The following is a 23,849-nucleotide window of genomic DNA, read 5'->3' on the forward strand; positions in this document are numbered from 1 at the left end:
GAGGAGAGGAGGAAAGGGGAAAGGGAGGGGGAAAAGGGGAAATGAAAGGTGAGGAGAGAAAGGAGAGGGAGACAAAGCAGAGAGTTCTCTGGTCTGGGGAGACCAGGAAAGCCCTAAACTCTTTTCTGAAGAGTACAGGTTTCTCAGTTTTTTATATTATATTCAAGAAACATTTAACACAAGTGTGTATTTCCCACCTGAACCCAGAAAACATCAGGCCTATTGCATTGTACAGAAATACAATTATCTGCTACAAAATGCTTAAGAGAAGAGACTTTAAAATGTATTGGTAATGTAATTCATATTTCGCTTTCCCATAATGTAATAAAGAGCCACAGAATCTTTAATATCATGTCCAGAAACACTTCCTCCATAAGTTTATGATCTGAAGACTAGAAAGATTTATTTTACAATCTTCACAGGAATTTATAGAGCAATATGGCCCCCAAAGAATAGTGTTCAGCCTTCGTTGCGGGCAGATGAAGGAAGGAATATATCCAAAGTGCCAGTGTTTTTCTCTTACCTGATAGATTTTAAGTGCAGGTGATTAGGTTATTGCTTATGTTCTGTCATCACAAAATAGTGTTTAAATATTGTGCCATTGTCCTACTCACTTTATCCTAAATGATAACTCACATTGGCATTTAATCCTTAAATTTACATGGCACTTTAAGGTTTACAAAACAATTCCTACAAATATACATATGAGGAAATGAAACATCAGAAAGGCTAGGTCACTAGGGGCACAGTGTACAGAAATTACATCTTGGAGTCAGGAAGGACTGAGTTCAAACTTTGTTTCCAACACCTGATGTGTCTAAAACAAGCTGTGTGAACCTGGGCACCTCTCTCAGTCTCAGTTTTCTGCCTCATAAGACAGGATGATAAAGTACCTGCCTCACTAGGTTTTTATGGGAATAAAATAAGATAACATTGTAAACTTTAAAATGCTATATATAAATACCATCAGTAGAAGCCACAACCTTTTACCTTTCTTACTTTGGAACGGTTTTCCAAAATATTTAACTTGGAGGTCTTTTTTAAAAAATCAAGTTGTGACATGGGCACCCTCTTGTTGTTTAGTCATGTCCAATTCTGTGACCCCACTTTGGAGTTTTCTTGGCAAAGATACTGGAGTGGTCTGCCATTTGCTTTTTTCCAGATCATTTTTACAGATGAGGAAACTGAGGCAATCAAGGTTAAGTGACTTACCCAGGGTCACACATCTAGTACAAGTCTGAGGTCAGATTTGAACTCAAGAAGATGATTCTCACTGATTCCAAGCCAAGAGTTCTATCTGTTTCACCACCCTGTGGTACTTACTGCCAGTCTATAATCCTCAAAGAAAATAATTATTTTTCCAATGGGTTGTTATCACCAATTCGTCATCAATTGTCCGACTTATTTACTTATGTATTCATATGAAATGTGAGGATTTTCCCCACCAAACTTCCCTTTAAAAATACTATATTGAACACAGCAATAACAACTTTACATTACAAATGATTCATTATGTAGATTGAACAGTAATGATTAATATTGTTACCCACATACTCATGAATTTGATGTACTTATAATTTAAAATTCTCCTCTATTGTCCTCCTCTGATATTTTTCACTGTGGTGTAGAAGTGGCATTGGATTCTTTAAAGAAATGGGACATAATTCTGCCATGTCCTATCAAGTTGCAAAATATTCACATATGAGTCAAGTGATTAGATGGCATATCTGTCACCCGAGAAGTGGCCCAAGTCCAGAAAACCTCATTATCATTTTCCTGCAGGGCAGTTTTTCCCCTCACCATGGTACTGTGAACAAAGTGAACAAAGTTGTATTAAAGAAATGAAACTCCTTGTTGATGGAGGTGTACCCACACTCATGAGATTACCCTTTATCAAAGTAATGAAATGTTAATTCAGACAGTAATGATAATTTATTTCTTTAAAATATTTGTTGGCACTCAAAATAAGTATTGTTTTGAGTAACTTACCAATCTAACAAGATAAATGGAGAAAATTAATTTTTATAGCTGTTTGCTATGTCAATGGAAAATATTCTTTAGAGAACTGAAGTTTCCTGCTTATAATGATAATAAGAGAAAAATTCTTTAAATATGCACATGGCCTAATCTCCTAAAGTTTAACTACAAATTTTGGCATGCTGGGTTTTTATACTCTATATAGCCAAAGCAAAATAATATAATAGGACAGCTCTCAAGATGGCTGCATGTTTTTTTCTTATATGATGAAACTCAAAGAGTTAAAAATCAGTGAGGTCCAATGTCAGTCAGTCAGTCAGATCACCTACTAAACATTTAATATGTCACAAGTTCTGTGATAAGAACATGAATACAAAACTACCTAAAAGTATGAGAAAGTCCATATGACTTTAAACAAAAGCAAACATTTGGAGCTTAGAGATCAATGAGTAGAACCCCTTCATTTTGAGGAAAAAGACCCAGAAAAGTTGTGACAAAGCTAGTAAACATTTGAAGCAGAATTTGAATACAGCTCCTTTTTAATATGGGGGCAGTGAACAGAGTGCCAGATCTGTATTCAGGAAGACTCATCTTCCCGAGTTCAAATTTAGCCTTAGACGCTTGACCCAGGGCAAGTCACTTAACCTTACTTGTCTCAGATTTCTCATCTGTAAAATGATCTGGAGAAGGAAATGGCAAACCATTTTATAGCATCTCTTCCAAGAAAATGACAAATGGGGTCACAGAGTCAGACATGACTGAAATGACTGAACAACAACAACCTCTTTAATACAAATCCACCATTAATTCTCTAACCAGGGTGACTCTCAAGAAGTTAAGCTATTAAATTTCTTAACTTAAGCTTGACTTAAATTAAGCTTCTTAGCTTCTTAGAAAAATCAAGTATTCTCCATATCAGTTGTGTAGTGCTGACTTTAAAGTTTGTTATTCAAGAGTTGTTATATTCCATGTTTATACGTTATATTCTGTGTTCATATGTTCTATGTTCATAGTCTATGAGAAACAGATCTTATTTTTAGACTCAAAGAACAAGATAGATGATAGATATATATATAGAGAGAGAGATTCATATGTGTATGCATGCATACAAATATTTCTTAAATCTTTAAAATTGTGCATTATGCATATTGAAGTATAGTGTTTCCACTTAGGATTATTAAATACAAACTGTGATTGGTCATTGTATTGATCAGCGTTCTTAAGTTTTTCAACATTGTTTGTCTTTATAATACTACTGTTATATAAATTATCCTACTGTTCTACTCATTTGGCTATGCATCAGCTCAAACAAGTCCCCCAGGTTTCTTTGAAATCATTCCCTTCATTATTTCTTACAGTAAAATAGTATTTCATTATGTACATATGGAATTCACTTGTTCAGTGATTCCCCAATTATAACCCTTCAGGTTTCAATTCATTGCCACCGCAAATGGAGTTATTATTAAAAAGAAAAAGTTTTTGCACATATGAGTCCTTTTCCTCCTCTGATCTCTTTTTCATATAGACCCAATAGTGGTATCACTGAGTGAAAGGGTAAAAAGCACAGTTTAGTTGTTTTTTGAACTTATTTTCAAATTGCTTTCTTTAATGGTCAGAGAATTTATTATTTCATCAACAGTGCATAAATGTACAAGTTTTCCAATAGGCTCAGTAGCATTTGTCATTTTTCTTTTTTGTCAATTTTGCCCATCTGATGGATGTGAAGTGATACTTCAGAGTTGCTTTAATTTGAATTTATTTAATTTTAAGGATTTAAAGTATTTTTTAACTATGGCTACTGATAGCTTATATTTTTTTTCTCAGAAAAGTACCCATTCATAGCCTTTTACCATTTATCAATTGGGGAATAGCCCTTATCATCATTAATTTGAAACAGTTCCCTATATGTCTTGAAAATGAGACCTTTATTAGAGTAATGCTGCAAAGATTTTTCCCCATTCACTTGTTCCTCTTCTACTTTTACCTACATTAGTTTTCTTTGAAAATTTTCTAATTCTATTTTACCTTCTATAACCCTCTCTATCTCATTTGGTCATGAACTCTTCCCCTATCCAGAGATCTGATAGTTTACATATGATGTCAACCTTTGTGTGTAAGTCAAATGTACACTTTCATCTCTCTTGGCATACAGTGTGAGTTAGGTTTTAGCAAACTGTTTTCCAGTTTTCCCAAGAGCTTTTTTTTTAAATACTAAGTTCTTAACCTAATAGGAAGGACCTTTATATGTATCATATACTTAGCTCCTATGTTCACTTGCTTCTGAATTTTATGTAAGTAATCTGTTCTGTTGGTCAACCTCTCTTTTTCTTACTCAGTGCCAAATTGGTTTGATAATTACTGCTCTATAGAATAGTTTGAGATGGTGCAGTGGATACAGCACTGGACTTGGAATCACGAAGATCCAAGTTCAAATCCAGTCTCAAACACTCACTAACTGTGTAACCTTGGGCAAGTCACTTAATCTTGTTTGCCTCAGTTTCCTCATCTGCAAAATAAGTTGCAGAAGGAAATGGCAAACCACTCCAGGATCTTTGCCAAGAAAACCCCAAATGAGGTCACAAAGAGTTGGACACAACTAAAATGACTGAACAACACTGTTAATACCTTTTCCTTTCCACTTGTTAAAATGGATTCCTTTGCTATCTTGATCTTTTGTTCTTTCAAATGAATTTTTCAAATATTTTTTCTAACTGTATAAAGTAATCCTTAGGAATTTTAACTGGCATGGCACCAAATAAGTAAATTAATTTAACTAGCATTGTTATTTTCATGGTATTAGCTCAAGCAATCTATAAGAAATTTATTTTTCTCAGATTATCTCAGGGGTAGAGAATCCTTAATAAAAGGATTTGCTCTGTGAAGTTTGGATTCAGTCAATGGGCTAGACTTAAGCACCTACAGGGTCACGTAGCCTTGAGGCCACAGGTTCTCCAGCCCTGAAGATCTCCCTTTACTTGTGTAAACAGTATTTTGCAACTGTGCTTATATGATTCCTTGTTTCTCAGCAGGTGGACTCCAAAGTATGTTTTCTGTATTAATTTTAATAATGAACTAGCTCTACTTTACTGATAAGTCTAGCGATATGTTGTTGTAGTCACATTATGAATTCTTCTTGGATTTCCAGATAAGGACATTTTCTCTTGGGGAGGTGTGTTGGAGGAGCTGGTCTATACTTACTTCTGCTACTCTGCCATCTCAGTTCCATTTCTCTCCAATCTATCTTTACTTACTAATTTCATCTTACTCTAACACCATATTACAGCCAAATTGGCTTCCTTGGAGTCCCTGCTAAACGACATTTCATTTCTTTGTGTATTTGTGTAGGTTGTCCCTGATGCCTGGATTGAACTGTTTCCTCACCTCTGCCTCTTAGAATCCCCAGCTAAATTCAAGGTTTGGTTCCAGTATCACTTCCTACATGAAGCTTTTGCTGATTCTGCCCCTCCCTAAAACTGCCCTCCATCATACAGCTCTAAACCACATGGAGTATTGAATCATCGATAAGTTCATAGTAAGCGATTGTTGCGAAGGGCTGAAACACTACAGCAAGTGCAAAGAATGGGTTGGTGGGGGAGGGGGAGTCACAGTTCATGGCCTGGCTAAGGAGACAAGTCATGAATGCATGAACCAGTAAAACTCAACATTATAAAATACTCAATATTTAATGCTTTTCACTGAGTACAGCTTATCAAGTGTGGAGGAACACAGAGAAAATAAATATCAACATGACCTGGAGTTTTCAAAAATTTCTTTCCTTGGAGACTTTTAGGATTAGACTAGAGGACTATGTTTCTGGGGGGTGGTGTCAGTCCATGCCTTCTTGAAATTAAGAGGATGAATTACAGTATGATTTCTGGAGGTCTGTATTAGACCTATGATGTAATCAGATGTTGTTATTGAAAGATCATGAAAAGAAAATTGTGATAAAGCAGCCCAAAGACATTAGGAGGATTGTATAAATACTGGTGATGACGGTTACAAGCATAACTCAAAACTCTACAGTCAATACCATAGTTTTTTTTAGCATTTTGAGGCTCTCAGCTCTTCTGTTGAATTGAATAGCAATCTGTGGGCTCTGTGAACCTTGATCAACTCTCTGCCTCAAGTCTTATTTTAAGGAACTAAATTGCTATACACATATGTGGGCAATTAAGATGTAGAGCTGATTTTTTTAAGACCTCATGATGTAACTGGATGGAGTTTTAACATTAAGTAAAACTGGCCAGTTCAACTCTCAGAATAAAAGCGGCTATTGACTGGTATCATTCAAGATAAAAATCAGTGCCCTTATTTAGGCACTGAAGGTCAGAGACTGGAGTTCCTTTGTATTTTCCACACTGGAGTCTTTGGTAGTGCTAAAGCATTCCCTAGTCAAAAACACTCAGTTACCCAGACAACAATCTTTATTTTTTGCAGGATTTCTACTTCATAACCTAACATTTCTATGCTATAGATTTGAATATGAAGTGTAGGAAGCAGCTGCTAAGTAGCTCCAGCATGACCAGATGTTTTCCGAAGCAGAAAGCGTTCTTTGCTTTTTATGAGGCCAACGTAGGGCTTCCTCATAGACCAATGGGTATCTTTGAAGCACTTTTTCTCCACTAAAGCTGGAGGCATTTTTTTACTTCACACACACATCCTGTTTGTCACTGATCTCATAGTCATGCTTTGAAGATAAACAGCAAAAGTGTTTATATTATTTTTTAACAACCCAAACTTTCCTCAGGGGAAAAAGCAACTAGAAGAATGTGATTATTTCCCCATGTCTTGAGAACATTAATTTTCATAAGATATAGCTAATATTAAATGCTCTGTGCATAGAGTGTCTCAAAGCTTATCAACCAGCAGGATTGCTATACCCCACCATAGGCAGCCCCAACTAAAGTCACCTGGCAGTGACATCATTAATGAATACTAACCAAGTACTACCATAAAGCTACACTTCTCCTTCCATATGACCACCTTCTGTTCAGTTTGCAAGGTCTACCTCCTCCAAGCCATATTGTTTTGTGCCTTCTCTGAATTTTTGCCTTGATAAGCTATACCAAACACTTTAGTAATTAAATATGTTCTGTTCTATGCTATCATATTTTACTGCTTCATGCTGTATATCTTGCCTCTCCAACTAAGCTGTGAACTGTACTGAATTTCCCTCTCCCTGAGTGCCTGGCACAGCGCTCAACCACACAGAATAGTTACTCAAAAATACTTGCCAATGAAGCAATGCTCTATGTGGTTTAGAACTGCAGTTTTATCAGGCAATTTCCAGGTGAATAGACGAGACAGGATATATCACATACCTAGCTACTCAGCAAGGTGGTGCAGTGTAGAGTGTTGAGACTGGAGTCAGGAAGACTTAAATTCAGTCCTATCTTAGTAACTTGATAGCTGTATAACCCTGGGGAAGTCACTCAATTTCTTTCCCTCTCCCTCTCTCCCTCCCTCCCCCCCCCCTTTCCTCAACTGTAAAATAAGGCTAATAATGGTACCTACCTTGCAGAGTTGTTGTGAGGATCAAATGAGATTATATAGTGCTTATCATGGTGCCTAGCATGTAGCAGGCACTTAAAAATAATTCTTCCATTTCACTACTTTTTAAAATTTTCATAAGGACATATTTTTAATGAATATGGAGGCTTTTTTAACTGAAAAACCGCTTATAGCTAGTATGTTGATATCTGATAGGAGTAGAGTGACCTTCCCATCTTTATCTGCTATGCACCCTCAGCATCTAAATTGGTCCTCTTGACCTTCCATTTATCCCCCTGTGACCTTGCAGGAAAGCCCTAAATAAAGTCTCAGAGAAAATTCGTTAGGGTGAGGAGTTTTGTGCATTTTCTATCTTCAATAGCCTTCATTTTCTCATTCCTTTTACCACTATCCTTCACAACTTCAAGGGCATTCCTTAGGGGACATTTGCAATAAACCCTTAAATCAATCTGCTCTCCACTCAACACCTACTCCCTCATCCCTCCATTAAGTTGTGCTAGATTAATTATCCCAATGATACATTGCCCTCATTGTCACAGCTTGATCAAAAAAACTTTAAGTAGTTTTTCATTGTCTATCGAATTAAGTTAAAACCGCTATGCATTTTAGATTCTTCACCTATGAAATGAGTGAGTTGGATCAGATGATCTTTAAGATCTCCTTTAGCTCTAGAATCCTCTGATTTAGCAGCTAAATTCTAGCCTGATATGAATGCCACCTGTAACTTAACTTGAAGCTTCTTTTTTGGCCCAATCTCACACTAACGTCCTTTACAAGTTTCAAACCAACTCCACTGCTCACTATTCTAACCTTTCTCATGCTTTCCCACTCAAATGCCCTTCCTCACTCTACTCTACTTCTATCCATTAAAACCTCACCCAGGTTTCAAACCCAACCGCAGTGCCCTAAATTCTAACCTTCCCTTATCCTGATTTCCTAGATCTCAGCTGGAAATTCTCTCTTCCTTCTCTGAATTGAATCAATACTTTGTTTCTTTTTCATTCACTTGTGAGGATCTATGTGGAATTATTTTTATTCACACTTCTGTCTTATCTTCCCTACTAGACCTTGGAAGTAAGATCAAGTTTTATTCATCTTTTTGCGTCCCATAATATCTGATAAATGCTTGTGGAATTGATTTGAAAGCTTTCCACATAGTAGGTTCTCAATAAATATTTTTTGAATGAGTGAATCAATGGATGTATGGATAAATAGGTTCCAGCGACTAGTCATAGTGAAAGTCAACTTGAAGAGCGAACACGATGAAAGTGTGTCATTGTTGTATCCTTCATCAGAACGAAAGCACTTTGCTACAGGGATCTTTTTTACTGTTTATGTTTGTATCCCCAGAGCACATAGCACAAAACAAGTGATCAATGAATGCTTTGGCAACTAAGTTCTCATGTTACATATTTATCCTAATTTGATTTGGATGACCCAACCCTACTGCTTTTATTATTTTTATTGCAGATTCTCCATCAATCCAAATATCAGACAAAACTGTATAAGCATAGCTTTTCGCATATTGTTTCACTGCTTCTTACATCAAACCAGGGCAGAATATGATTTCTACTAAAATTTTTGTATAAGTTTGTAGAATTCTTAATAGTTACTTATATTATCTTTCATGTATGGTTAATATTTGAAACTAGATTTGGTGCTATTTATTGAGGTTTCAGTTTTGGAAACATTTTTTTTTTATCTTATCTTTTGTAATACAACAGATTTCCCTTATCTTTTAATTTTGTAGATTCTTTACTATGCAGTTCCTAATACTTATTCTTTGCATCCTGACAATTAACATAAAGGGTTAACTTTTCATTACTTACTTTGACTAGGGCATAACTCTTTCCCCTTCCTAGAAGAATCACCTTTTTGGCTAAATCCAGCCAGATTATGGCTTTGTGAGGAAATTCAGCTGTGAGTCCAGAGAACAGCTGGAATTTTTAATGGTTCTTGCCCCACAAAAAAATACCAACTATGCCCTGGGTCCCTATATCTTAGAGTTTTGCATTGTTCAAATTCAGATCACCATGAAATATGTTGACTATGTGCCTATCTCTACGTAAAGCACTGTGTATTAGGATGTGAGTTAGTTTGACAAAAGTAGTCTCTGTTGAAAGTGAGAAAGATTGGGTACTGCATGAAAGAAGCATCCACTCTGGAGCCTATATGCCAAAGTAAGAATGTCATACTTTATGCACTAGGTATATTTTTGAAAAGTTGTATGTGATTAAGACTTTTTTTGAGAAATAGATTTTGTAATACCCCAAGGAAATTTCCCATTTTTTGGACTCCTGGGGCAAAAAACCTTTTTAACAAAGTGAAGAATGTTTCTGTAATTGTGCTGTTTTATAAAACTAAAGATATACCATTGGTTCAGTCATGTGTCATACAATCTAGGAAAAGAATCTTTCTCTTTTTAAAAACTACAAACCATATTAGTACCTTACCAGTGAAATATTTTCTACTACCATCTGACTTGGATCAGTGTACAAAATTTCATAATGAAAACAGACATCAAAATAGTACTTGGCAAAGTGTAAAGAGGATACAAAGCAGCACTCATAGGGAAACTATTTTCAAGTGTTTGAAGATTTTGTTATAGACATCATCTCAGACCATTTTTTCTTAACATAAAAATTTCAGTTTTTTAAAACAATTTGTAAATATCCAAATTAGCCAAGAATAATTTTAAGCTGTAATGGCCCTTAGAGGTTATTGAATCCAATGTTGTATTTCATAAATCAGGAAATTAAAGTCCAGAGGCAAAATGAACACATCAAGGCCATTCAGAAAGTTAATGGTAGCACCAGACCTGGAGCCCAGGTCATCTCACATGCAGTTCAGTACTCTTTAAGAAAAAGAATTTTTTTTATGTTTTGTCTTTATATTACCTTCATTTCAAAATATGTGCCTTCCTCTGCCCTACCTAGAGAGCTATCACTTGTAATAAAGAATGAAAAAAAGAAAAAAATGAATTTAGATTTAGTAAAACTAGCTCCTACTCAGCTTGATGGTATATGCCACATTCCACATCCAAAGCATGGGACAAATGAAATGAAATAACACTTGTAAAGTACTTTTCAAGTCTCGCCTCAGACACTACAGGAAGCCATTTTCAGTCAACCTGGTCCATAACTTGACACTGGACCCAGATGCCTCTGGAGAAGAACGTGAAACCGGTGCCTTTGCATAGTCATCCCTCACTTAAATCCAATTCGCTTGCAAGTCATGCCATCACCTTCCAGGTGTCACTGTCTTCTTTGAGAACAACGGCCAAACAACAACAGACACTACTCATGGGCAATCAGGCCCTGAGGAAATAGGAGGGGAAGCGAATAAACACTTATACAGGATCTACTGTATGCCAAGCATCGTGCTGAACACTTACAGTTCAGGCAACTGAGGCAGACAGAAGTAAGCTGTTGAAGATCACACAGCCAGTAAGTGTCTGAGGCTGGATTTGAATTCAGATGTTTCTGATGCCAGGCCCGGTACTCTATTCATTGCACCACCTGGCTGTCTCTTAGTTTCCTCATTTATAAAATGAGGATAATGATAACATGGGCTTTATAGGGTTGTTGTGTGGATCAAAGATGATAATGCATGCAGAGTACTTCACAAACCCTAAAAGTACTATACAAATATTAACTATTATTACTGTATTACTAATAGTAGCTACTATTACTATTACCAGTCAATAAGCCTTCATTAAATGTTTGCTGGTACAGCTAGCTGCCACACTCAATAGAGAGCTCAGGAAGACCTGAGTTCAAATCTGGCGTCAGACACTTGCTAGCTGTGTGACCAAGGGCAAGACACTTAACCCTGTTTGCCTCAGTTTCCTCATCTGTCAAATGAGCTGGAGAAGGAAATGGTTAACCACTCCAGTATCTTTGTCCAGAAAACCCCAAATGGGGTCATGAAGAGCTAGACGTGACTGAAAAACAATTTAACAACAACCAAAAACATATTTCTCTCTCAAAAACTTTGTCATACACAGCTCTTCAAGAGTCCATATACCATGTACTATGCTTGGTGCTAGTGGTATAAAGACAAAAAATAAAACAGCAACCATATTGAAGAGATTACATGGAAAGGAAGCTAGGGATTTTGAGACAGAGCTATGACAAGAGTACATTTCAGGCATGGAGTATAGATAGTTGGTATGAAAGTACAGACATTTTGCAAGGGGATGTTGTATATGAGGAACATTGAGTGGGATGAGTTTGTCAGACATGTAATGTGTGTGAAGGGTAGAAAGGTACAATAATTCTAGAAAAGGAGGATGGAATCCTATTACAAAGAGCTCTAGATGTTAAATAGTAGCATTTGTATCTTAACAGAGGAAAGAGGAAGTCAATAGAACTTTTTGAGTTAGTGAGATGACATGGTTAGACATGATTTAAGATTATTGCTTCTTTCACTGTGTAAAAGATTCATTGGAGAGGGGAGAGACAAAGAAGGAAAACCAATTGTGGAACTGATGACAATAGTCTAGGGAAGATAGGATAAAATCCTCAATCAGTATAGTTGCCATTTGAGTAGAGAGAAGAGGACAGATAAGAATAACACTGTGGAGGTAGAAATGATAAAACTTGGCAACTGAAAAGTAATTGATTAGAGTAAAGGAAGCTGGAGAATTGAGGATGACTCCTAGGTTTTGAAGTTAGGTGACTGAAGAGATGGTGGTATCTTTAATAAAAATAATGTGTTCTGACTGGGACATTTGAAGTTTGAGATACTTATGGGACATTTGGTTGGAAATGTCCAAGAAAGAGTCAGGATGTTAGAGAGAAAGACAGAGAGAGAGAGAGAGAGAGAGAGAGAGAGAGAGAGAGAGAGAGAGAGAGAGAGAGAGAGAAAGAGAGAGACAGAGAGAGAGACAGAGAGAGAGAGAAACAGAGAGAGAGAGACAGAGAGAGAGAGAGACAGAGAGAGAGAGAGAGAGACACAGAGAGAGAGACAGAGAGAGAGAGAGACAGAGAGAGAGAGACAGAGAGAGAGAGACAGAGAGAGAGAGACACACAGAGAGAGAGACACACAGAGAGAGAGACACACAGAGAGAGAGACAGAGAGACAGAGAGAGAGAGACAGAGAGAGAGAGAGAGACAGAGAGAGAGAGAGAGAGAGAGAGACAGAGACAGAGAGAGAGAGACAGAGAGAGAGAGAGACAGAGAGAGAGAGAGAGAGACAGAGAGAGAGAGAGAAACAGAGAGAGAGACAGAGAGAGAGACAGAGAGAGAGAGAGACACAGAGAGAGAGACAGAGAGAGAGAGAGAGAGACAGAGAGAGAGAGACAGAGAGAGACAGAGAGAGAGAGAGAGACAGAGAGAGAGAGAGAGACAGAGAGAGAGACAGAGAGAGAGAGACAGAGAGAGAGAGAGACACAGAGAGAGAGACAGAGAGACAGAGAGAGAGAGACAGAGAGAGAGAGACAGAGAGAGAGAGACAGAGAGAGAGAGAGAGAGACAGAGAGAGAGAGAGAGACAGAGAGAGAGAGACAGAGAGAGAGAGAGAGACAGAGAGAGAGAGAGAGAGAGAGAGAGAAGTAGTAGTAGTAGTAGTACTTGAAATACAGATTGAAGAGTCAGTGACTCAGATTGAAGGAGAGATGACAAGCTCATCAAATTGTCAATTGGCAGATGAAAGAGCTGGAAGAAATTAGCATACTGGACAAATGAGTCGGGATTCCAAAAGGTCTTGACAGTCTAGCGAATATTGGGCCAAATTGAATAATATGAAAATTATGAAATAAATGCAAAGTCATATTTGGATTAAATGAATCCCAACAATTTCATAGATACAAGATAGTGGAGACTATAGCAAGATAGCAGTGTGTCTGAAAAGGTGATTTTAGTGTATTTCACATTCAATATGATTGATATGGAAGCACAACGAGACAGCAGAAAAGTTGCTGACTCTACACTACAAACCACTTCTGACACTACCTGTGTGCTCTTGGGCAAGCCATTTAAATGTTCTGAGCCTCAGTTTCCTCATCTATAAAATGAAGGAGTTGGACAAGATAGTCTTTGAGGTTCCTTTTCAGTTCTATGTTTTGACTTTGTAAAGTACATAACATAGTTAATTCAACTTTTATCTGCATTAGGAAAAGCATATTGAACATCAGACCCTATATGAAGATAATAGTCCCACCACACCAGAGGTGTATCTGGATTATTGTATTCAGTTTGAGGAACCACAATTTAGGGATAATGTTGGTAAACTGGAGAGTATCCAGAAGAGAGAGGGCCACCAGAATGGTGAAGGGCCTTGAGCACTTGCCATATAAGGATTAGTTTAGAAATTTATGATGCTTATATTGAAGAAAAGAAGACAGTGGGAAATTGATGGCAGCCTTTAAGTATTTGAAAGATTGAAGTGTGGAAAAAAGATTTGATATTCTGCTTGGACCCAGTAGACAGAATTAATAGTAAAGGGTAGAATCTGAAGAGAGGCAAATTTAGGATTAATGTAAAGGAATAAAAAAAACAACAAACCTATCAATTAAAGCTGTCCAGCAGTGTGATATGCTGCCTTAGGAAGAAGGAGAAAGAAGAGGATGAGGATGAGGAGGATGACAAGGATGGGGAGGAGGAGGAAGAGAAAGAAGAAGAAAGAAAAATGAAAGAAGAACCACAAGAAGAAGTAGAAGAAGAGGAAGAGAAAGAAGAAGAGCTAGAAGAAGAGGTAGAACAAGAAGAAGGAGAGGAGGAGGAGTATGAGGAAGAGGAAGGACTTGGAGTAGGAGGAAGAAAAGAGCAAGAAGAAGAACTTTCTAGAGTAAAGATCAAAATAGTTGAAGTCGAGGGGCAGTTAGGTGGCGCAGTGAATAGAGCACCGATCCCGGAGTCAGGAGGACCTGAATTCAAATTTGAGCTCAGATACTCGACACTTACTAGCTGTGTGGTTTGGGCAAGTCGCTTAATCTCAATTGCCTTGCCTTCCCCCCTTCCAAAAAACATAATTGTAGTCATGATATGGTTTAACTATGGGAAACCTCCAAAGAAGAGGATTGAGAGGTTCTGTTTCTATAAAACATTGAGATTTTCCCCCTAACATGTCCAAAGTTACTGAGTTTGCTAAATGTCAGGACAAAACAACAAGAAAAATGACAGATGTTGGAAGTAGGATTAAAAATACTTCAACATGAAGAATTTCAATAGTGATGTGAAATTGATGTAAGAGATTTTGAACATTGGTGGAATGATCTAACTTATGAAATAGAAGTAGCAAATAGAATATTTTTATAAATCACAGTTGAATTGAGAAGCAATGCAGTTAGAAAAGCAAAGACATGAGAAAACCACTTCTGCAGAATTAACGAAAACAGGCAAAAGAATTTCCCTGGGTTTTGAGTTTACTTGAAAAAAAATCTTTTGCATTGGGCTGTGCTGTAATTTGTCCTGAGTCATGAGCTGAGCAATGATGACTACATATCCCAAGGCCAATGACAGGTATGTCCTTGACAACACCTTCTCAGCCTCTCCCTAGTCTGTCATGATAGGTTTCCCATATCAGCAGCTTCATTGACACTGGCTGTTACCGTTCGTGAGGCCATGATGGATAGACTAAGCTTCAGACTGGACAATGGAAGAGACAAAACATACACATACAAAAAAAATAGACTCAAAGGACACTGGAGATTGAAAGGACCTTAGCGATCATTTAAGCCAACAGATGAGGAACCTCAGGGCTAGAAAAGATAAATGACTTTCCCATAACTAATTAGCAGCTATGTGGGGGAAGAGGGAGAGGGGAATGGAAACTTAGTTCTCCTGACTTCCAATCAAGTGCTTTTATTACTCTTCCAGGTTGTCTCAAAATAATGGAAACAATGGGAAACAAAAAATTCAGGAATTCAACTTGATGTAAATGATATGAATAAGGACTGGATTTGCAATTTCATTATTAGAAGGAACTCTAGAGTGATGGAAGTCCCTCTATCAGTGCAGGTCATTACAACATAGTGTTTTAGAGAGTGGAGGAGAAAACCAAGAAGCCAAACAACCTGCCCAGTATCACACATTCAGTGTATATCAGAGGCAAGACTTGAACCCAGGACATCTCAGCTTCAAGACCAGGTCATTAGCCATTATACTTCATTTCATTAGCTACTCAATGCTCAATACTCTTTCAATGCTCAGAATATAAAATGCTATATCCATAAGGAAAAAAGTAAAATACCTTGGGAGAAAAAAAACCCGTTATGCCAAAAATATTAAAGAGATTCACAGAGATAATTCTGCCAGCTGTTAAGAATTACATCCTTTGTCTGACACTGGGAAAACAAAATCTCCCACAATTCACAGACTTGAACACTATGGGTTTATGCATTCCTTGAAACAGAAATACACTAACCTAGCTGACATTTCAGAAACATAAAAGTGCGTTAATGCTGGAGAATTCAGTAGATAGTATCCTGTTTAAAAAATGGAAGTGATTCATGCGATGGGAAAACTGGGCTAGAATTTCTTTTTTAGCATGTTGATATTAAAAATGAGATGCGTATGGTACATGAAAACAGATCTACATGAATGGATATTTCATGGCTATTGAATTCTCTGGCTTTGTAGACATTTCATGGATATCCAATTTTGGTGATATTACCAATAAATCTGCTTAGATTTCCTTGTCCTTGGAAACCTTCTGCCAAGTTAAATAGTCTGCATTTGTATAACTCAGGGAAATATAAAAACACAATAAAGTCTAACTTGGTGGTAAGTAATATACTCTGCTCTATTTCAATTAAAAGAGAACAACAAATCTCTTGAGATCTCAGTTCTCAATCATGATGATCATGGCGGTAGTGACAATGGTATTACATTTCTCTATAGCATCTTGCAAATTACAAACCACTTCTATTACAGCTCTTTAAGGTAGGTTGTACAAAATTTTCTTATTCTTAATTTACAGATGAAGAAACTGAGACTAATAGAGACTAAGTCACTTTTTCACAGTCACTCAAGTCGTAAGTTGTAGAACCAGGAATAAAATTCAAGTCTTCTAAGTGTAACTAGAGTTCTTTTTAATCATAACACATTATAACGATAGTATGCAATTATAATTACATATTTCACCTTCCCTGAGACACCATCTCAAAACTCTCATGTTTCCTTTCCAAAAGCAGCACTCAATTCTGCAAGTGCCATTCCCCAAATTAAAGAACTAGCAAACTGGGTAAGATCCCTATTTTTTCTTTTTTCCAGTGAAGAGAATGTAATTTAATAGTTATAGAGGGACTAAATAGAGAAAAACTGCATCATAGAGCTATGCATTATACATATTAGGCACTTAATAAAAGTATTTTTTGTTGTTGAACTGATTAAAATAAAGGGTTGCCTGAAAAGAATTTTTAAGCTTCCTGAGAGCAAGAACTAAATCATATACTCCTTTCTATTTTCAGTGCTCACATATGATATTCACTAATTATATATCCCATGAAAAAGAGAATGTCATTTCCAATAGCAGATAACCCAACTGAGGTGTAAAAGGTATCATACAAAATAAAGTTCCCACTACTAGCCATATAACCTTGGGCCACTTGACATTTTGGTGCTTCAGTTTTTTCATCTGTAAACTGAATGGTTTGAACTTAAATGATTTTTCAGATCCCTTTCAAATAAAGCCTTAAGCAAATGTTTAAATTAACCCTTCTGCTCAGAGCTGGGAAAGTTATGCTTAAGGAATAGTAGGGAGGACAGGGTCATTGGATCACAGAGTAAGTGGAGGGGAATAAGGTGAAAAAGATTAGAAATTCAGAAACAGTCCAGGTTACAAAGGGCTTTAAAAATCAGAGGATTTTCTATTTAGCCCTAGAAGTAATAGGGAGCTAGTATAGTTTATTGAAGAGAGGAGAAACATACTCAGGCCTCTGGTTTAGGAAGATCAATTTGACATCTGAGTGGCAAAAAAAAAAAAATTGTAGTGTAAAGAAATGAGGCTAGGAGGCCAAGAATCAAGTTATTGCAATAATTCAGCCATGAGATAATGAGTCTGCCCCAGGATGATTGTAGTGTCAGAGGAGGGAAGAGAGTGGATAGGAAGCAATGTTGTGAAGATAGAAAAGATAGGACTTGACAACTGGTTGGATATGGGGGAGGCAATAAAATGGCATTGAGGATGAAATAAATTTTTACACACATGTGTATGTATGAGTGTATGTATGTATGTATGTGTGTGTGTATAATCTTGCATTGCTGTTGTTTCACAGAGGTTAATTTTGTTTCCCAATTACATTATACATTCTTGGAGAATAGTAGTCATGTCTTAAGAATGATGAGGAAGCAAGTCTTTATATAATTTTTTAAGCTTTGCAAAGCTCTCTTGAATATGTATATGTACGTGTGTATGTGTGTGCCATTTGATAATTGTGATTCTTTATGCTCCTTGGTGGTTAGCAATCATGCTGCACATGGTATGTGCTTAAGTAATATTTGATGGATGATTGTTTACTAGCTGCAACCCTCTTGGTGTAATGTACAAAGAAATATGAATGCTCTACTTCAAGTGGATGCCATTGTTATCTCACTTGATAAAATGGTTTACTTCCCATTACTAAAAACAAAACATTCACTTATGCACATAAATACATAGATCTATAACTTCTCCTCTTCTTCCAGGAAACTTTTTATGTCTGGTATGTAAAAGAAAGAACTTATAGAGATAAGAATACATTTAAAGTGATAGTATTTTCTGAGATTTACAAAACTTGGTGAGACTTAAGTCAGTTATTATGTGGCCAAACTAGTTCTACTTTTACACTTAGTTCATATTATTTCACCCAGATGTAACAAATTAAAATATCTTTTCAATTTATTTGGTATACTTAAAAGATATAGAGTCAGAGGACCTAAACACATGGCTCTGCCATTTATTACCTAGAAACCTCAGACAAGTAATTTAATCTACCTAGGCCTCAGTTTCCTCAACTAGAAAACAAGAAAGTTCAACTAGATGATCTCTAGGGTCCCTCCTAATCTGAAATATATGGGTTCATGATACTTGCTTAAAGACAGAAAATTGTCACACATCAGCAGACCCAATTTAATCTGTGAGTAGGTTCCCTACCTTTATCACATGATGCTTTTCCTGGAACGCAGGTATCTTAAACATTTGGCACCAATATGTTGTGCCTTTATTTGGAATTGGCACCTGTCTTAATAGAAGGGAAAGAAAATATGAAAGTCAGACAACTTTCCCATGTAAGCAAAAGCAATTGGTTTAGGAAATGCACTCCATTCTATCACAACTTTCATCTTACAGAAATATATAACCCTAAAGAGACTTACGTTTTTGTTTCTCAAGTCAAAGTATGATAAGACTGTGGACAAAACGTTGGTTTTCTCTGGATTCAACAATTTCAGACTCTTGGTTCCCCGATTAGCTCCATGGTACTTAGGACCTGATTCACCAATGTCTTCATGGTGATAGGCCCATATCACTCTCACGGTGCTTTCCTAAATGAAAAGACCATTTTATGAAAATGAATTTCAGACAAGTCCTTTACTTAGAGCCTAGCTGATTTAATGGACAAATCAAAAATGTTCGCAAAACAGAATTTATAAGTAAAGGGCAAAAGCATAAATAAAAGCATGTAATATCAATATTATAAAAGTAAATAATTCTGAAGACCTTTATAAACTGATGATAAATGAAATAAGCAGAACCAGGAAAATAATTTGAATAATAGCAATGATATTTTAAAGATGAGAAACTTTGAAAGCTATAAGAACTCTGATAAATGCAGTAACCCATTATGATTCCAGAGGTCAGAGGATGAGACACTCTATCTACCTCCTGACAGAGAAGTGATGGATTCAAGGGGCAAAATTTATTTGACTATGCATTTTAGTTTCACAGAATTTGTTTTTCTTTCCTTTTCTGAATGAGGTAGATATGGGATAGATGGAAAATACATTTCTGTTCTTTAAAAAATAAAATGCTTGCTTTAATAAAACCTGAGTTGTAGAGAGTTGAATATGACAGTGAACAATCAAATACTTGTTCAAGGTCATATAGACAGTATGTATCAAAGATGGAAATTGAACTCAGGTCTTCCTGGCTCCCAGACCAGCTCTCTATTCACTGCTTCTTGGAAGATGATGCAATTATTCCCAAAACAGAGTGCTAGAGAAATTACCCCATATCACTGATTTGAAATAATTTTGATTTAACTACCACCATGCATACAAATATTCATGTTGGGAAGGACACTGACCACATTTTTGCCCAATATCATGTGTAATTGATCACTTTGGGGAGAAAAACATCAAAATCACATTTCATTTCAGGACTTCTGTGTGTTCTCACAATAAAACATCCACATAATCAGTATACCACCCATCAATGAAGTTCCAGATAGGTTTTTAAATGTACAATGTACTCATTGATAAAATACAAATCGAGCCATAAATGAGATATTGATTTATTGGTCTACGTGTATAATCAGGGACTGCTAGATGGATGAGTACCAGGCTTGAAATCAGGAAGACTCATTTTCCTGAGTTCAGATCAGACACTTACTAGCTGTGTGGCCTTGGGCAAGTCACTTAACCCTGTTTGCTTCAGTTTTCTTATCTGTCAAATGAGCTGGAGAAGGAAATGACAAAACCACTCCAGAATCTTTACAAAAGAAAAAAACCCAAATGGGGACATGAAGAATAGGACATGACTGAAAAATAACTAGACAACAGTAACAAATATGTATAATCATTTTTGTAATAAAGGAAATACTACCATTGTGAACATTTGTGACTTGAGACAATCCAATAAGGCCAAATAAGTTTCTTGTTTTGAACCAGCAAAGATGGCTAAAGGAAAAAAAAGCAAGTGCTCAGACCACCCACCCACAGTTATATCACTACTGACAGCTGCCTTGTCACAACAAATTTCTTTTGAAAGGAAATACGAAAGTAAAGCTTTTTCCTTTAAAATCTTAACTGTGTTTCTTCCCTAACAAACAGAACTACTGTGATTATTATTTCAATATAAGACAATGATTGCACTCTGTAGTTCATGAAAGTAATATTTTGATTCACTTTGCTTCATTCTTATGTCCATAATCAGTCATTTCAAAGCATAATTAACATTTTAATATTTTAATTTACTAAATGAAAGAAATATTTTGTTCCTCAATATAGGAGTTAGAGGTTTATCACCAGAATGGCCTCAGATTGATAAATTTAGGAATATATAAGTAACTCTTAAAAATGTGTAGATGGATTGTTATCAGTGCTGAGAGAAGGAGTACCCAAGCCAATTAAATCAATGATCTTTAAAAAATTTTGGGATGGAATTAATTCTAATATAATGTGTGATGTTTTCTAAAGTGTCACACAACCTATCTTCTAAGTCAAAGGTTCTTAAACTTTGGACTGTGACCTTATTTATTTTTTGTTTAATATTCTGATAACTATATTTCAATACACACACACACAAACTTTAAGAATCTAAGTATCTCAATTGCATATCCTCACAGGTTTTAAATTACCTTGTTCATTTTAATGATATAGAACCCAATATTTTTCTAAAAAAGACTTTCATTATCATAAGACTAAGGGTAAATGTAGTTATAAATCAATTTAACTATGAATCTTTTAAAGTATCCCCTATTTAATAACATAATAATTGTATCTTTCCTTACAGAAGTCTCATTTCTAAGCTTTTTGTAAGCATACAGGTCATCATTGATTCTTGAAGCATATGCTGGAATAAACTGAACTATGGCAGGTCTTATCAAGTCAAGAAGATTTCCACTAAGAACCTTTCAATGAACCATGTGTCCATGGCCAACCTAGCTAAATGGGGAGATCCTTATAATCAGAAATTTGCCAGCCAGGTGATAGTGATTTTTTGTCCACAAGAACTCATGAAGCCTTCTGCTGAGACTTGGAGGGGCTTTGATGTATGCTGATGAAGTCAATATCAATGTAATAAAAATAATAAATTTGTTAAGTATTAAAGTATTTTATCTCACCAATTTTGTTGATTGTAAAACTCTGATCCTATATCCATTTTTTAACCCACAGAGAGGTATACTAAAATTTTAGCTTTCACAGACTGCATCATAACAGCTTTGAAGCACAATACATATTTTGATGTTTTCTCTTGAGAAATGCCTATACCACAGCTGAAAGAATCTCAGGTGTTTTCGAGTTGATTTCTAAATTTGTATAATGTTCTTTTATCCATCTGAAGAAAGATGAAAGCACAAATATTCCAGAGCAAGTTGATTTTCACTTTTATAATTCTTCAAAAAAAAAAAAAGCATAGAGGAGTAACTATACTCTAAGATTTCATTATTTGAGGCTGATTATGTAATTAATTTATTTAAAAATAAAAGGGAAGTTGAAATTGGTTTTGCATTCATTTAGCAAATAAAATCATTGCCACTATTTTTCTTAATTATTGCTCATGTCATTCCTATAGCACTATCTTACAGCTGAAATATATTAAATCAGGTGGAGACTCCATATTCCATAAAATAGTCATTTTGAAAATGGGATTTGAATTAAGTGGGACTTTGTTTTCAAAATCCATATGTAGAGACTTGGTGCTTCTAAGTATAATGTAAAATTCATTTCAGTGATAAACATATTTATACATAAATTCCAATTTAAACTTTCTTACCGTTATGGTTTTATCATTTATGTCACAAGTATGTAGCTCCCTGGTAAATTCAATTATGGTGTGTGTACTATTTTGCATGGCATACTCTAGATGGTAATCCTGTTGGGGATCCTTCTTCAATTCTCTGTTTATATCTGTAAAATAATCCTGCAGAAAATACAGAAAAGGAAAAAAATAAAAATCTGATTGTTACGATCTCAGAAAAGACCTGAACTCAAGAAAGTTTGCAGACTCTAATCTAAGAATGATTATTAGCAAAAAATCTTTGAATGTGTTTTTTCTTCTGGCTCCTTCCAGAGGCAAGGTCAGAGAACATGACTTTAGAGATCATCTTCATGCAGAAAAAGGAAACTAAGTCAAAAAGAAGTTTCAAGGTCAAATAGCTACAATAGTAAATAGTAAAGCCAGTATTAAAACTAAAATCTCCTTATTTTGAAACAGTCCTCTTTCCAGTGTACCACTGAAGAACAGAACTGTAAAGCAAACCATCCATCCACCACTCACATATAACATGCAACCCTTTCTAAAAACAGAGTCCTTGCCTCTGCAGGCTTATAACAACATACCGGATGACCAGGGAATCAGAGAATTAGCTGTTTCTTTGTACTCTGAGATTTGTTATTATGAGTTATCACTGTGCACAATTGCTGGAATTATACAAGTTGAGGGTAGAAATATAATGAGAAATAGTCAGGGCATGGGATTTTGGACTCATTCTTAGTAGTCTAATAGCAATAATTCCAAGAACAATAAAAATCATCACAATACTACCATTTATTATACAAGTCTTTAAGGTTCACAAAGTATTTACCATATAAAAATATGCCCAGTTTTTAAAACTACAGGTTTAACATTTCTGCAACATATTCCTTTTTCCTTATGCCTCTGATTAACAGTGCTAATAGACATAAAAGGTCAAGAACCAGGGTTCATTGACCATGTTAGTGATTTATGGGATATAATAAATCTATTAAAAGTACTAATAATCTGGATTTGTGGCAAAAATAACATTTTCATTTAGGAAAATTATATATACATTATATATTATATTATATATAATCATATATGTATACCATATATAATATATTTTATCTATGTGTATGTATATATATGTGTGTATATATATATATATATATATATATATATATACACAGACAGACATATACATGTTGGATAGTAGAAAAGGGAGCTAAGTATTCAATGATAAGTACAATAATTTTTATTAATATGTACATTGCTTTTTAAGAAGCACATCACTAAATAATCTTAGTGGTCTGCAAAATAGGTGCAAATGTTGAGAAAAGACTTGCAATCATGGGGGCAATCATGGTCAGATATCTAGCAATGGTTCCTGAATTTTGAAACAAAGTGGTCAAATGATATTTTTTATTTATTTTCTCTTTTCTTTAATATACTTCTCAAAATGACATTATTTTTATTTATTACTCTGTCCTCTTTAATGTACTGCCTCTGAAGATTATAAAATCTATATTTGATACTTTTATAGAATGACATTTATTTCCATGTGCAGTTCAGATTGCAGAATATTATAATTTAAAGGGATATTGGAACCCATTTAGCCTATTCCCTTTTGTTTTACAGGTGAGGGATATAAGAGCCTAAGAAGTTTCTTGACTTGTGGACATGGAGTAAGTTATGAAGCTAACATTCAGACGTGTATCATAGGGTCCTAGAATTAAAGCTAAAAGTAGTCATAGAACCCA

General features: G+C 35.7%; 1 protein-coding gene across 1 annotated transcript in view; it reads right to left on the reverse strand.

The window, feature by feature from the left end:
• The window catches only part of MOXD1 (monooxygenase DBH like 1), a 118,866-nt gene that overhangs the window by 64,263 nt on the left and 30,754 nt on the right, over positions 1-23,849 (reverse strand). The window contains exons 3-5 of the mRNA XM_072643350.1: positions 22,126-22,272; positions 18,786-18,953; positions 18,565-18,648 (exon numbers count right to left, since the gene is read on the reverse strand). Coding sequence (XP_072499451.1) covers positions 18,565-18,648; positions 18,786-18,953; positions 22,126-22,272 — 399 coding nt within the window. The remainder of the gene's footprint in view (positions 1-18,564; positions 18,649-18,785; positions 18,954-22,125; positions 22,273-23,849) is intronic.

The sequence above is a fragment of the Notamacropus eugenii genome, chromosome 2 (assembly GCF_028372415.1).
Source record: "Notamacropus eugenii isolate mMacEug1 chromosome 2, mMacEug1.pri_v2, whole genome shotgun sequence".
Lineage (NCBI taxonomy): Eukaryota > Metazoa > Chordata > Mammalia > Diprotodontia > Macropodidae > Notamacropus > Notamacropus eugenii.